This window comes from Drosophila kikkawai, chromosome X, assembly GCF_030179895.1.
Source record: "Drosophila kikkawai strain 14028-0561.14 chromosome X, DkikHiC1v2, whole genome shotgun sequence".
NCBI lineage: Eukaryota > Metazoa > Arthropoda > Insecta > Diptera > Drosophilidae > Drosophila > Drosophila kikkawai.
Window position 1 is genome coordinate 9,587,855 of NC_091733.1, and position 12,434 is coordinate 9,600,288.

Genomic DNA, 12,434 nt, shown 5'->3' on the forward strand with positions numbered 1-12,434 from the left:
GAATTATAAGGAAATTAGGCGTTTTTTACTCTGTGTTTAGTTTTTATATTTCTTTACCTACCTAAAATATCAAATAATTATTTAATAATATTTTTAATATTTATTTAATAGATTATAAGCCATAAAAAAAAGGAACAAAAATTCTAAAAAATCATTTTCAACCAATTATAGTTTTTTTTTTTTAAGTAGAAAATTTATGCATTAATTTTCCAACATCACAATACTTACCAAATTTATATAGAAACCGAATCCAACTTTTCAGTTGCAAAAAGCCGTCGGAAAATGTACACAAAATTCTTCGATTAAAGGATAGGATCCCTTCCTTAGCCGATTTATTCGAGGTCCTGGATATGTCCAGCTCTTAATTTTAATGCTGGCCATATAAAGATGATGAGCCCATAATAGCCATATTCTCAAGGAGATTGCAAACAGTTTGCAAAGGCATTTGCAGGCCATTCCAAGGAAAACACTTTCGGATTTCTTCGATTTAAGTGTATTTTTTTTTTTTGATGCCATTTAAATTGCCGTTTATTGAATTTGAACCGCGATTCGGGACCAGGACAAGGACCTAAGCTCGAGTGGAAATCAAAGGGAAATGAAATGATAATCGTATGTTTTTTATGTTGGTTTTCTCTCTTTACAGATTCGCATTTTATTCTTGTTTGACAATCAGTTTGTGTGTTTTTTTTATGTTTAGATACAATATAATTTTTTGTAGCAGCCACTTTTGCCTTTTTCTTTGCATTTCTATATGTAATATTGTGGGGGGAGGGGTAGGTTGTGTGTTTTTCATCATATTTGTAATATATACTTTCTCTTCTCTTACACAAAAAAAAATTCCACTTACTTAACTCTTGGGTTTTCTTTTATAGGGATTTTCTTTTTTTTACTTCGGTTTGTTTTTGTTTTTTGCTAAATTAAATTACATTTTTACACAGGCTTGTTTCACGCACACAACTCTCATGCACACTCACACTTTTGAGAAAAAAAAATGTCCTTAGTCGATACATTTTTATTACATAATTATATTATTTATATTATTCATGTTTCAAGCATTGCTTTGGGCATCAGCCACTCTAAAAAAAAAGGGATATTTATATATATATATATATACGAAGTACAAATAATAAATTCATTTACAACGCTAATTTAGTCTCTCTCTGGGAACAAGGTCTAAGATTACACACAAAAAAAAAAAGGAGCTACACTTAATAAAAAAAAATGCATTACACAATATTTGAATAAATAAATCACTTAGGGAATATTCAAGCTCTCAACCGAAGGATACATAGATCAAGGACGTTTGGGGACTCCAAAACGAAGCCTTGGGAAAAACTGAGTTGGAAAAGTGGTTCGTTCGAACAAGGTGAGCAAAATATTCTAGGAACGCCAGAAACAAGGGAACAATAGGGATACGTAGGCGTAGGCAGATCCTTCCGTGGTTGCCTCACGTGTTGTTGAACAGCAGGGACTCGATGCTGAAGGGATTGCTGCGACGCATGCTGATCGGCGTGGTCTGGTGCACCAGATTGGCCACCGCCGCCGCCGCCGTCGCCGCTGCCGAGGAGGCAGTGCTATTGCTGCCATGATGCGAGTGCGAGTGATGGTGATGGTGCATCTGGCCCTGGCCATGCTGTCCATGCTGCTGCTGCTGCTGGCTTTGGCTTTGCAGGTTCAGTTGATGGAATGCCTTGGCGGGAAAGAGCAGCGGCTTCGGTGAGTCCCGGTCTCTATCCCGCTCCTCCGACTCATTACCATCCATGGGCTCCAGCTTGCCAAAGCCACCGCTATTTATGCCACCATTCGAGAGCATCGAGTTGGGCGCCACCGAGCTGGGACTGCCCAGGCTGCCGCCGCCGCCAATGAAGCTACCAGCCCGCGAACTATCCCCATCACCGTCCAATCCACAGTGGATCGAGGAGTTCTGCTGCGAGGAGGAAGCGGCACCCATGCGGGCGGGACTAACGGCATCGCTATCCAGCTCATCGTCGCTATCGGTGCCGCCAACCACATCGATCTGGATGCCATCGTCCTCGAGATCCGAGTCCGAGAAGGTTCCATTCGCCTTGTGCTGTGATATGTACTCGGCCTTGAGGGCCTCCAGGTCCACGGTGATGCCCTTGGCCTGAAGCTTGCGCGCCTGCCGGTCGATCGCCTTGGCCAGCTTCTTTCGGCGACGGGCTCTATTTAGAGGGGCGAAAAGAGAGATAGAAGTGGAAAATAGGGGGTTACTTTAGGGATTTAAATGGGAAAAATATTAAAAATTTTAAACAGAGCCTCGAATTTTCATGTAAAGTTCAGTTTTTATGTTCGTAATTTCTAAATATATGTATATTATTTTTGTTTTACTTTGCCAACTTACCTCTCCTTGGCCTTGAGCTCGTTGGGCGGAATGGGCTCACCGCTGCAGGTTTGGGGCTGGGCATTGTGGGCGGGGCGGCCGGGTCCCTTCTTGGTGTGCTCACGCTTCCGCACCTTGGCACGTCGATTCTGGAACCATACCTATCTGGAACAAAGCGTATAATCTCAGCAAAGGTGATCGCAAATGGGTAATTTAAATATATGTATAAAATAATGTATAAAAAAATACAATATAATATTTAAAATATGTACAAAATAATATATTAATACTATATATAAAATAGTATTCACAATAATATAATATAGCTCCTATCCTATAAAGTAAAAGAAAAGTATCATAATGAATAAATGAATAAATAAATGAATGAATAATGAATTCTTATAGACATTTGCTTAATTCAAAAACTTAAATACAGATTTTAAAATATAATTTGAGAGAAATATATAGCTTCTATTTTATATTTTACTTCTTTTAATTGAAAATCAGTCATAAAATCTAGTGAGAATAATAAATTATAATTCATTTAATAACTAAATTCATTCATAATATTTATTATACATATTTTCCTTATTGAAAAAAACTAAAGTACAGATTTTAGAATCTAATTTAAAACCTTAAACAAAAAAACTCTATAAATAAAAATCCATAGATATAAAAAACCAACTAAAACTAAACTCACCGCAACTCGCGACTCCTTGAGATCCAGCCGCATGGCCAGGGCCTCTCGCATAAAGATGTCCGGATAGTGGCTGGCGGAGAAGGCTCGCTCCAGTTCCTCCAGTTGCCAGGAGTTGAAGTTGGTGCGGGACCTGCGGCGCTTGGCCGCGCTGCTATCGTCATCGCCGTCGCCGGGAAAGCCTGCGCCCAGAAAGAGAAAATGGGAATGAAAGGGAAAAATTAGAAATGTGTAAATGAAATTCCAAACACACACACAGAATCAAGTCATTAGCATGAGGGGGTTTGTTTTGGCTTATTAAAACTAATTAGGGTGTTGCCAAAAACTAACCCCACGCACACACACTCTGGGGAAGCCCGGAAAAACCCAAAAAACAAAGCAGGAAATGCAGAATAGAAAAACATGGGCGCAAAACACTTTGTTCTTCGACACTAAAAACCCTATAATTAAGTGTTGGAAAATTATTATTTAAATTAGCCGAGACACATACAAACATACACACATAAATATTCATAATCATATATTTCAATTACACCGCCAAAGGGGCCAGACCGGACCAGAGCCCAAGAGCCCCCTTCCTCCACTCTCTCAATTCCCAGCCACCGCCACCGCCGGCGGCTCACAATAAAAACGAAACAATTTAATTACGTTTCTATTCCGCTCCCTGTTCCCTGCTCCTTCCCCGCCTCTGATCCCAATCCCGATCCCCAGGATGCATGCATAGTTTTCTATATTTAGATTATACCCCCGAAAGGGGGCGTGACGCGGAATGCATGCAAAAGGCCCCGCAATTTATCAAATTAACTCCGATCTTCTCCAGACCCAAAAGGGAGCTGGAGAGGAGAGGAAAGGAGAGGGGTCCCTGGCACCAGTCCCAGTCAGAGTCCCAATCCCAAGGTGTTTTTGGGGTATTAGATGATGGCCAGGAACCCAGGACGGAAGCACAGCGCAGGTCAGTGAAAGAGAACCTATGTTTTGGAATCATAATATTCAATTTGAAATTTAAAACAATTTTCATTTCAACTTGGAAAGCTTTTCCAAGTTAGTTCTAATTGGACTTATATATCTGTATAATGAATTTAAAATATATCTAGGATTTATAATCTATAATCTAATATAATACCCTGCAAAGGCTATAATAAAATCAAAACTCTACACTTAACATGTACTTTTGGCACAATAAACCTTAAGCTTATAGTTTAAGTTCAAAGTAATTAAGATATTTATCAAAGTTTTTAGTGGTTTCAGCTCAAGCAATGTTTAAAAAAAATCCAATGTTACACAACAAATTCATTATTTAAGACTTAAGAATAAACTCAGCTAGTTAAAGTTGCATCACAAATGTACATATATCGATTTAATCGATACGCATAACGAGGACATAAAAACACTCACTACATTATAACACTGGAGGGACGAATAAAGCATCTCAGAAATTAATTCAGAATAAAAACCCATTCGATTTTGTGTTGCATCACATATAATAACGACTGCCTATCGAGTTAATCGATACCTTTTACGATCACTTTTTTTTCTGTGGAAACGCAACCATGCAATCACTCATTTAGTGGCTCGCTACATTGTATCCGGCGCAGAGTGACGAATAAAAACGCATCCAAAGCGCCGCCACTCAACTCTCCGCCACAGCTGACTTTGTAATCACATTAATTTCGGTATTTAGATGGCCACCCCACACCCCCCTGCCGACGCCCTTTGGCGGCCTTGCCACAATTGCAAACGGGGGGGACTACCTACATACGCACAACCTGCATTAAAGCGCAATAACAAGAGGACGCCCCTAATGAATGGCTTGCATTCTGCTGTTAAGTGTACCTAATTATGCGTGCCGCACTGTAACGCTTCACGACGTCACTATCTCTATCTCGCTCTGTGGCAAACTCGTTTGTTTTAAACGTTTGAGTGAGCGAACGAGATGGCGAGAGCAGGAGCAGGAGCAGGAACGAGAGCGAGTGCAAGTGTAGAGTGTGTCTGTGTGTGTGTTAATAACTCAATAACAACACCAAATACACAACAATAATAGAGACATTAAATGGAAAGCGACAAGGCAAGTGCGAGCGAGATAGCCAGCCCACAAAGTGCATTCAAATGACTTAATAATAACAGAGCCCACCTTAACGTGTGATGGGGGTGGCGGGCAGGAGGCGGTGTTCCGAGTGCCCAAACATAATTCATGTTTTTCTTTTCTCTTTTTCGGCGGATGTTTGTGTGTGTGGGAGCCAATGCAAACGGTAATTGAAATTTATTATGATTATTGCACGCCCAGCAATGTGCAGCATTGTGCACCGTTCAACTCCCCAAAATTCGACGTCAGCCAGACTGCAATTTGGCAACGTTGTATAGTCACACATACACACACGCCCTCACTCGCCCTAACCTCAAAAGCGGCGAAAAACAAAACGAAACGAGCCAAAGACCGAAAATTAAAATGAAACAGAAACAAAGTGGAGGCATTAAAGGCAAGGGAATTTCCAAAATCCGAAGCTTAGAACACCCTGTACTTCAGTTCATATCCAAAAAATGTATTTTAAACTCGTTGTCTTTCAGGTTTCAGCGAGTTTTCATCAAGCCATAAACTAGTTATTTCTATAAAATTAAATAAAAATAAAAAATAAAATAAAAATAATAAAAAGAAGATGCTTTATACTCTGCATGATCGGTTTAAAATGTATTATACGCTTTTTTAACTATAAATAAAATATTGAAATATATTTTAATTATTTGGTCATTGCCCTTTTTGCATATTATTAACATTTTCGACTTTAAATACTTTACTTAAATAAATAATAAAGGCCTTTTAAAATCTGTCTACAAATCCCAAAAGTATATATTAAAAAAATGTTTACTTTAAAACTGAAGAACTAAGAGTAAAATTCTTAGTAGTTCTAAATGATATTTTTACTAACTTAAAAATTACACACAAAAAACCTAAAGACTTCAATACCCCTACTCCAAAAGGGTATGGGAAAAGAGAAGGCGGCTAAATCAGAAGAAACGAGTGTGTTGTTGCATGCCTCAGTCACATTCCGTGGCATGTTATTTTCGTTTACAGCGCGCGTCAGCCAGGCAATATAACAGTTACCCACACACAGTCACATTCACATTCACACTCGCACACACACACACACACCACCTAAGACCCCATCCTCGATCCTGGCGGCGGGTGAGCCACTTAAGTCATAAAAATTAAAGCGAAAATATATATATAAAAAGGAAAAAAAAGAAAAGAAAGGAAGGACAAGGAAAGGCAAGGTAAAAACAAGGAAGGAGAGAGAACTACTAAAAAGTTTATGGAGGACAAAAGGCTAAGAAAGGGTAAGGGGGGGAACCCTTCCCTGGACTAATTGCACTTTTCCAAAAGCTGACTAAGAGGTCCTTTTGGAATGGTTAACGGCGGTCCCAGGACATTAGGTCAATTGAAATTCGCCAAATCACTTATAAAGTTCCACTTGTAGTTCACATAACTAAGTAATCTCTTTTTTTTTTGTTTACCAAGAGATAAAATTCCAACAGTTCTTGTGATTCTCAATTAAGTAGAACCATTTGAAATGAAACGAAATCTCAAAATTATATTTCCCATGTCTAAAGAACGAGAAGAAAATCCATTAAAAAAACGGAAATACTTAAAAAGTAAAGAGTAAAGCATTTGTTTATTGTTATTTTTATTATAACTAACGGTAGAATTTCTTTTGTGAAACGATTTATCATTCCAGTCAAGTCAGTCAGGGTTCCATCATTCCATCATTCCGCCGTTCCATCAATGAGCCAACTTCCGTTTTTGTTTTTTTTTGGGGCGGAACGGAAGTGCTCGAACAGGGCAAACTTTTTGGGTTATATGCGGAATTCATTAGGACCAGAAAACAAGACAGAAACAAAACAAAATGGTGAAGTAAAAATCGCATGATAAATGATTCCGATCGCCTTATGACAGTTTCTTCATTTCCGGCGTGAAATGAGCAACGACGGCATGAGGAACGTCATGTGCTGATGATGATGACGGCAAACTATGATGATGATAATGATGTCCCCGTTTACGTTCTCGTCTCAATCCCGTCGCAATTCCAACGCCCACGCCCACGAATGTGGCACCACCCACCCCCCGCCCTCTTCTCCCTCTCACCCAGCATATCCCATTTTTCAGCTCAGTTGCATGTCAACTCTGAGCGCCGCAAAATGATTAATGAGCATATGGTAACCCTGCCTCACTGCCTGAACGACTGCCTCCCCCGGATGATTCCACCCACTCGAGCAAGCAGCTCTCTCGCACAATCGCTGCCCCAATCAAATTGAATCAAATCAAATTAATAATTACTTTTTAAGGAGGAAGTGCCCCTAAAAACAACGATGGGCCTTGCGTTGGCTGCAATTAATTTGGCTCCCAGAACACTCACTCCTCTACCCAGTATCCAGTACCCACTACCCAATGCCAAGTGCAGTTAATTACAAGCGGCGCACACACCACGCCCCTTGCTAACGCCCCGACCCGGTGTATATATGCATTATGGCCATAATTACACCAACTAGCCATCATTTGTTAATGCTAATTGGTCAATGAGCCACAGCCGGGCTGGACTGGTCCCTCTCTCTCTCTCTCTCGCACTTGATCTTTATTCCGGTTTAGACCCGGAGTCTACTCCGCTGTCTGCCGCTTTGGAGGAGACGGAGACTCCAGCTTAATGGACAGAGTCAGAGTCGGAGCGCGATCAAGGCAAATGGCGTCCCATCAATTTGGGGTCTAGTGATTGCTCTCTTAAGAAAGAAAGAAAGAAAGTCACGGCGGTTACCGCAAAACAAGCCAAAGTTAATACATCAAAGAGTATTTCCCGGAATTATAACGATTACGGAATGGGTTTAAAGACAATTGTTTGATTACAAAATATACAAAAATGTAAGACTGATTAAGTGAATGAAGATCTGCAATTAAAGAATAAGAAACTTGAATACAACTACTTAGATTAAAAGTAGTTAAGAAGATACTATGAATATTCAAATAAAATCAGGCTTAAAGAAGAACCTATCAAAATTAGACCTTAACTGAAAAAGCCAGACATATTTATATCATTCATATTAAATCCTACTTAAGGAAGAACCCAAAGCATCACAGAATATAAGAATATTATTTATATTGTGTATATATTATATTCATATTTATATTATTCATTTATGATCCCTTGAATCAAATCTTTTCAACTGCTTATTCAATCTATAAAAGTAAACGTTGCACAAAAAAATCAAATCACTACCTGGAAACCCCATTTAGGGTCAAGTATTTCATAATTATAGGGATCAAGTCCAATTAGAAATAAATCTAAAGAAATATCTGCCCGAAAACAAACATATTCACACTTGGTAAATTCAATGTTTGGCTTTGTTGTTCATTTTTAACACGGTTAGGTCTCTGTCTATATCTTTGGGTAGCTTATTTATGGTTTATCGACTATGATGTGGGGGGGGGGACCCAATTTCGGACTCGACGCGACCTTTTCCGTGGGCGCACAGCAGGCATTCCGTTCGCTCCACATACACTACTTTGTATGCTAAATACAAATCAACGAAAATCAATCGGACTTTACATAATAATCGATCGCTGATTAGCTAAATCAATAAATGTGCTTTGCAGGTAGCAAAAGTCAGGCCGAGCAGCAGCGGTTCGAGCAAAAAACAGCGAGAACGAAAGCATTTAGCAGGGCTAATTGAATGAATTAGCATATTGTCGGGGCCCCGATAACGAGCAGGATGAGTTCTATAGCTACTATAGACAGATGGCACGTATTCAAATGGAAATCGTAATGGAAATTCGATCCGAAATGGATCGATCAGGCGGCGCTGACCTCCACTGGGGAGGCGCGTGTACCCAGAGACCTGATAATTCATTAGCCCGAACCGTCGATCTGGCGAAAGTCAGCGTTGGAAATTGATTTCATGGGAAAGAGTTGAGGAATGCGAATTGTTTTCTTAACACATTTTTGCAACAATTTATTATTAAAAATATTTTGTTTCTTGTGATGTCTTACGCGTGTCTTTCATTAGCATTTAAGGCCATTTCTCTCTCTCTATCTCTATCTCTCTGTAAATAACTAGTAACGAGTGATCTTTCGTCAGGGTATTTTGCAACGAGTTCGGTTTCTTTCATTCATAGAGCTTAACGAGTGGTTGGTGCCATTGAGCATCCCATAAACGTAGCCTTTTGATTCGATCATTGAATTTGAATAACCTCCATTTACCAGGCTTTAAGGCTTTATGCAAAAGGCTTATTTAGTTGTGAATTAAGCTCAGCAAGCACAGCTCAAGAAAGTAACTAGTAACTAATTCTATTATCGACTGATTAAGTCACATCAAGCTGATTATTCTTTGAATAATGGTATGCCAATAGGATTACGGTGGCTACTTTATATGTTAATTTTATTGTCTTTGCAATATGCTAATCACGAAACACCAGTGTTGAGTGGGAGCACAAGTCGGCTCCAATACAGGTACCTTCTTTAGTGTCCATACTTTTGGTAGACCCACTCCTTGTTGTCCAGCGGACACACCTGGCGCGTCTTCAGCCAACGCGAGATACAGTGGTAGTGGAAGGCGTGATTACATTCGCCCCAGGCCACCGTACATTCGTCCTTGTGGGCATTCGGATCGGCCTGGCACTCAATGCACAAGGTCATGATGTGGTTCCTACAGATGGCACAATTGTCCACGGCCACGTCCCATGACCACAGGGCGTGAGCCACCCACTTCTTCACTGCGAAGCGATCGTCCCGAGCCTGAACACTGCCGCCAACGGTGCTGCCACCGCCGCCGGTGGCACCGCCACTGCCAGAGGCAGCCTCGTCCTCATTGGAGCCCAAGCTGTGAAAGTCCTCGGCCTCCTCAATCTCTATCTCCTCACCCATTTTCGATTTTTTTTTGTAATTTATATATATATTTTTAAATATTTTTTTGTTGTCTCAAAATATGTTGTCAATTTAACAAGGAATTTGAAATGGAAACTATTTTCTGTATACGAATGGAGGTGACAGTTCTCCGACGGGGCAACCGATGTCGGCAGCTTTCAAATAAATATAGTGTAGTGTGTTTTTAATTTATAACCATTACAATTCTTATTGGAAATTAATTATAATGATGGTAATGGTAACACCTATATATTAACTATCAACTAGCTAGTTACAAGATTAATTAACTTATTACAAGAGTGATTTTAAATTCGAATAATGACCTTAACCCTTTTAAGTTGCACAAAATGTTTTCCAATTGGAAATTAATCTGAATTCATCCTGATACCCAAAGTATTTTAGTATAAATAAAACAAGATAAGATTTTTAAGAGAGAATAAATACCCTTAATATTTCAAATATTCCTTTCAAAAATTCCCTTCAAAATTCCCCCGCGCTCTCCTCAAGGGATTCCCCAATCTTATATCTTAGACACTCACCGCCATCCTCGTTGGATCCCTCGCTAGGCGGCCCCGCCGGCGGCAGGCTCTGCCGGTTGCCGATCATCAGCCGGTGCTGGATGGTGGCCACGGTGCTGGCCACCGCCGCCACGGCCGTTGTTTGGGCGGCACTCACATTCCTCAGGGCGGCGGCGCTCAGTCCCGTTAGATTGGCAAAGGCGTTGCTGGCATTAACCGCCGCCATTTGCGTGGCCGCCGCCGCGGCTGCCGCGGAATTGGGATGACCAGCGCCGGCGGCAGCGGCCGCTGCGGCGGCTGCATCGAAACGCGGGCGGCCCAAGAACGGACCGTTGGGGCCAAAGACGCCGGGAACGCCGAACTGAAGGAAGGGACCCCAGGGCGGGACGCGGACACCGCCGGGGGCCAGTTGGGCGGCGGCGGCGTATAGCTGCAGGGCGGCCGTCGGGTGCAGGCCCTCGGAGGGCATAGCGGGTCCGACGACGGCTGCACTGGAAGCGGCAATGGATTCCTGCTGCTGCTGTTGTTGCTGCACTGGAAGTGCCAAGTGGCTGGAATGATGGGAACTCCTCACCGCCGCGTCCTCCTGCACCTCCTGCTTAATGCTATTGTTGTTACTGTTATTATTGTTGTTATTGTGTTGGGTTTTTGCGGCGGCACCCAGGCTGTCGTTGCTGTTGTTGTTGTTGTTATTATTGTTGTTACTACAACTATTATTGTTATTCGAGATCAAGAACTTTTTGCTTTCGGTCTCCAAAACCATTTTTGGCCATCACATACAAAAATGCACAGGTTTCGAGGCGGTTTCGTTTTCGGGTTTTTCGCTTAAAAAAATATACGCAGGTGTGTGCGTGTGTGTGCGTGTTTAACTCGCCGTTGCAACTGATTAAATAAAACTACAGCACACTTTCAGTCTTTCCTCGCCTTTCAGCTTTTTACTGTTGCCCAGTTTCTTGGTTTCTCAGTTTCTGTTGTTTTTCTGCCTTTCAGCTTGCCGCGAGAGAGCGAGAGCGAGAGCGCGCGGAAGCGACCAGACCGCTCGCAGTGAAAATTTTGAACTGAGCAGCGAAATCGACGCGGCCAGCGAGGAAACCCTGGAAGCCCAGACGCGCGGCGGGACAGAGACAGCACTAGGCACGAGAGAGAGGCCCGGCCACCACCATCACTACCACCACTGAAGCCGGGAACCAACGGTGTCGGGCCGCTCTCTCTCTCTCTCTCGCTCTCTCCCTCTTGGGCCCGGAGATTGTTGCCATGTTTTCGACGCAGCCTGTGCGTGCGAGCGAGTGGGAAATTCATCAAGTCCACCACTTAATTTTTATATGCGCTCTTTCAATTTTGATCAACTGCTGCGCTGCGGCGGCTGCTGCTGCCGCTGCCGAAGCTGCTGTCTGCGTAATTCATTATGAGGAAAACCTGTCTGCCTCCGCTTCGGTGTGTGTGTGTGTGTGTGTGCGTGTGCCATTTTCAATATGGCTCGCTAGAGGGAGACAACCGTATGCCTGGTGGCCGCTTCTATTGGCCGGCTGAAAATACTGGGAATTTTCACTGCTGCCGTTGCCGTTGCCTCTGCCGCCGCCATTGCGGCCAAAAAACGTGAACGACTTGAGAAGAGTTTTCAATTTTCTTTGAACGAGCCAGCAACGAACGGAACTTTTCCAGGGCGGAGTTATGCGGCGTTTTTTTTCAATTTGTCGCACATCAAATTATTATGCTACCCGCTGTCGGCGTCGCTGCTGCGCCTAACCATAAATGGCAATTTTCTGCGACAAATAGAAAATGAAAATTCGTTAACAATTAATTAGCCAATTCGGTCGGGCGAGGGCCTTCGAAGGCCTCTCTACCTTGGGGAATTTCTACTATTTTTTTTTTTAATAAACTTTAATAAATATTTATTTGGAAAATTAAGAAAATTTATTGATTTTGAATGCTTTATATATATTATTGTACATAAATAATATAATTTATTAATA

At 41.7% G+C, this 12,434-nt stretch overlaps 2 protein-coding genes across 3 annotated transcripts; both read right to left on the reverse strand.

The window, feature by feature from the left end:
• Window positions 1-621: 621 nt before the first annotated feature.
• On the reverse strand, window positions 622-11,494 carry unc-4. 2 transcript variants are annotated; one of them, XM_017179475.3, is made up of 4 exons: window positions 10,483-11,494; window positions 3,042-3,220; window positions 2,363-2,502; window positions 622-2,183 (listed from the first exon to the last, which is right to left on the reverse strand). In XM_017179475.3, the coding sequence occupies exons 1-4, from the start codon at window positions 11,222-11,224 to the stop codon at window positions 1,448-1,450; spliced, it is 1,797 nt and encodes a 598-aa protein (XP_017034964.1). In that variant the 5' UTR covers window positions 11,225-11,494; the 3' UTR covers window positions 622-1,447. The 2 variants fall into 2 exon arrangements, 1 of the variants encoding a protein (XP_017034964.1); XR_011445637.1 differs by having other exon boundaries at window positions 2,060-2,183; window positions 2,363-2,506.
• Roc1b (Regulator of cullins 1b) lies at window positions 9,411-10,051 on the reverse strand. The gene has a single exon (XM_017179477.3). The coding sequence runs from the start codon at window positions 9,941-9,943 to the stop codon at window positions 9,539-9,541; it is 405 nt and encodes a 134-aa protein (XP_017034966.1). The 5' UTR covers window positions 9,944-10,051; the 3' UTR covers window positions 9,411-9,538.
• Window positions 11,495-12,434: the final 940 nt, after the last annotated feature.

Bases quoted from the DNA above. Each gene is read 5' to 3' on its own strand.
- unc-4 (XM_017179475.3), bottom strand. From the start codon at position 11,224: ATGGTTTTGGAGACCGAAAGCAAAAAGTTCTTGATCTCGAATAACAAT. The intron at 3,221-10,482 runs GTGAGTGTCTAA...TTCTGGGCGCAG, and splicing joins GGGATCCAACGAGGATGGCG to GCTTTCCCGGCGACGGCGAT. The intron at 2,503-3,041 runs GTGAGTTTAGTT...TGTTCCAGATAG, and splicing joins TCAAGGAGTCGCGAGTTGCG to GTATGGTTCCAGAATCGACG.
- Roc1b (XM_017179477.3), bottom strand. From the start codon at position 9,943: ATGGGTGAGGAGATAGAGATTGAGGAGGCCGAGGACTTTCACAGCTTG.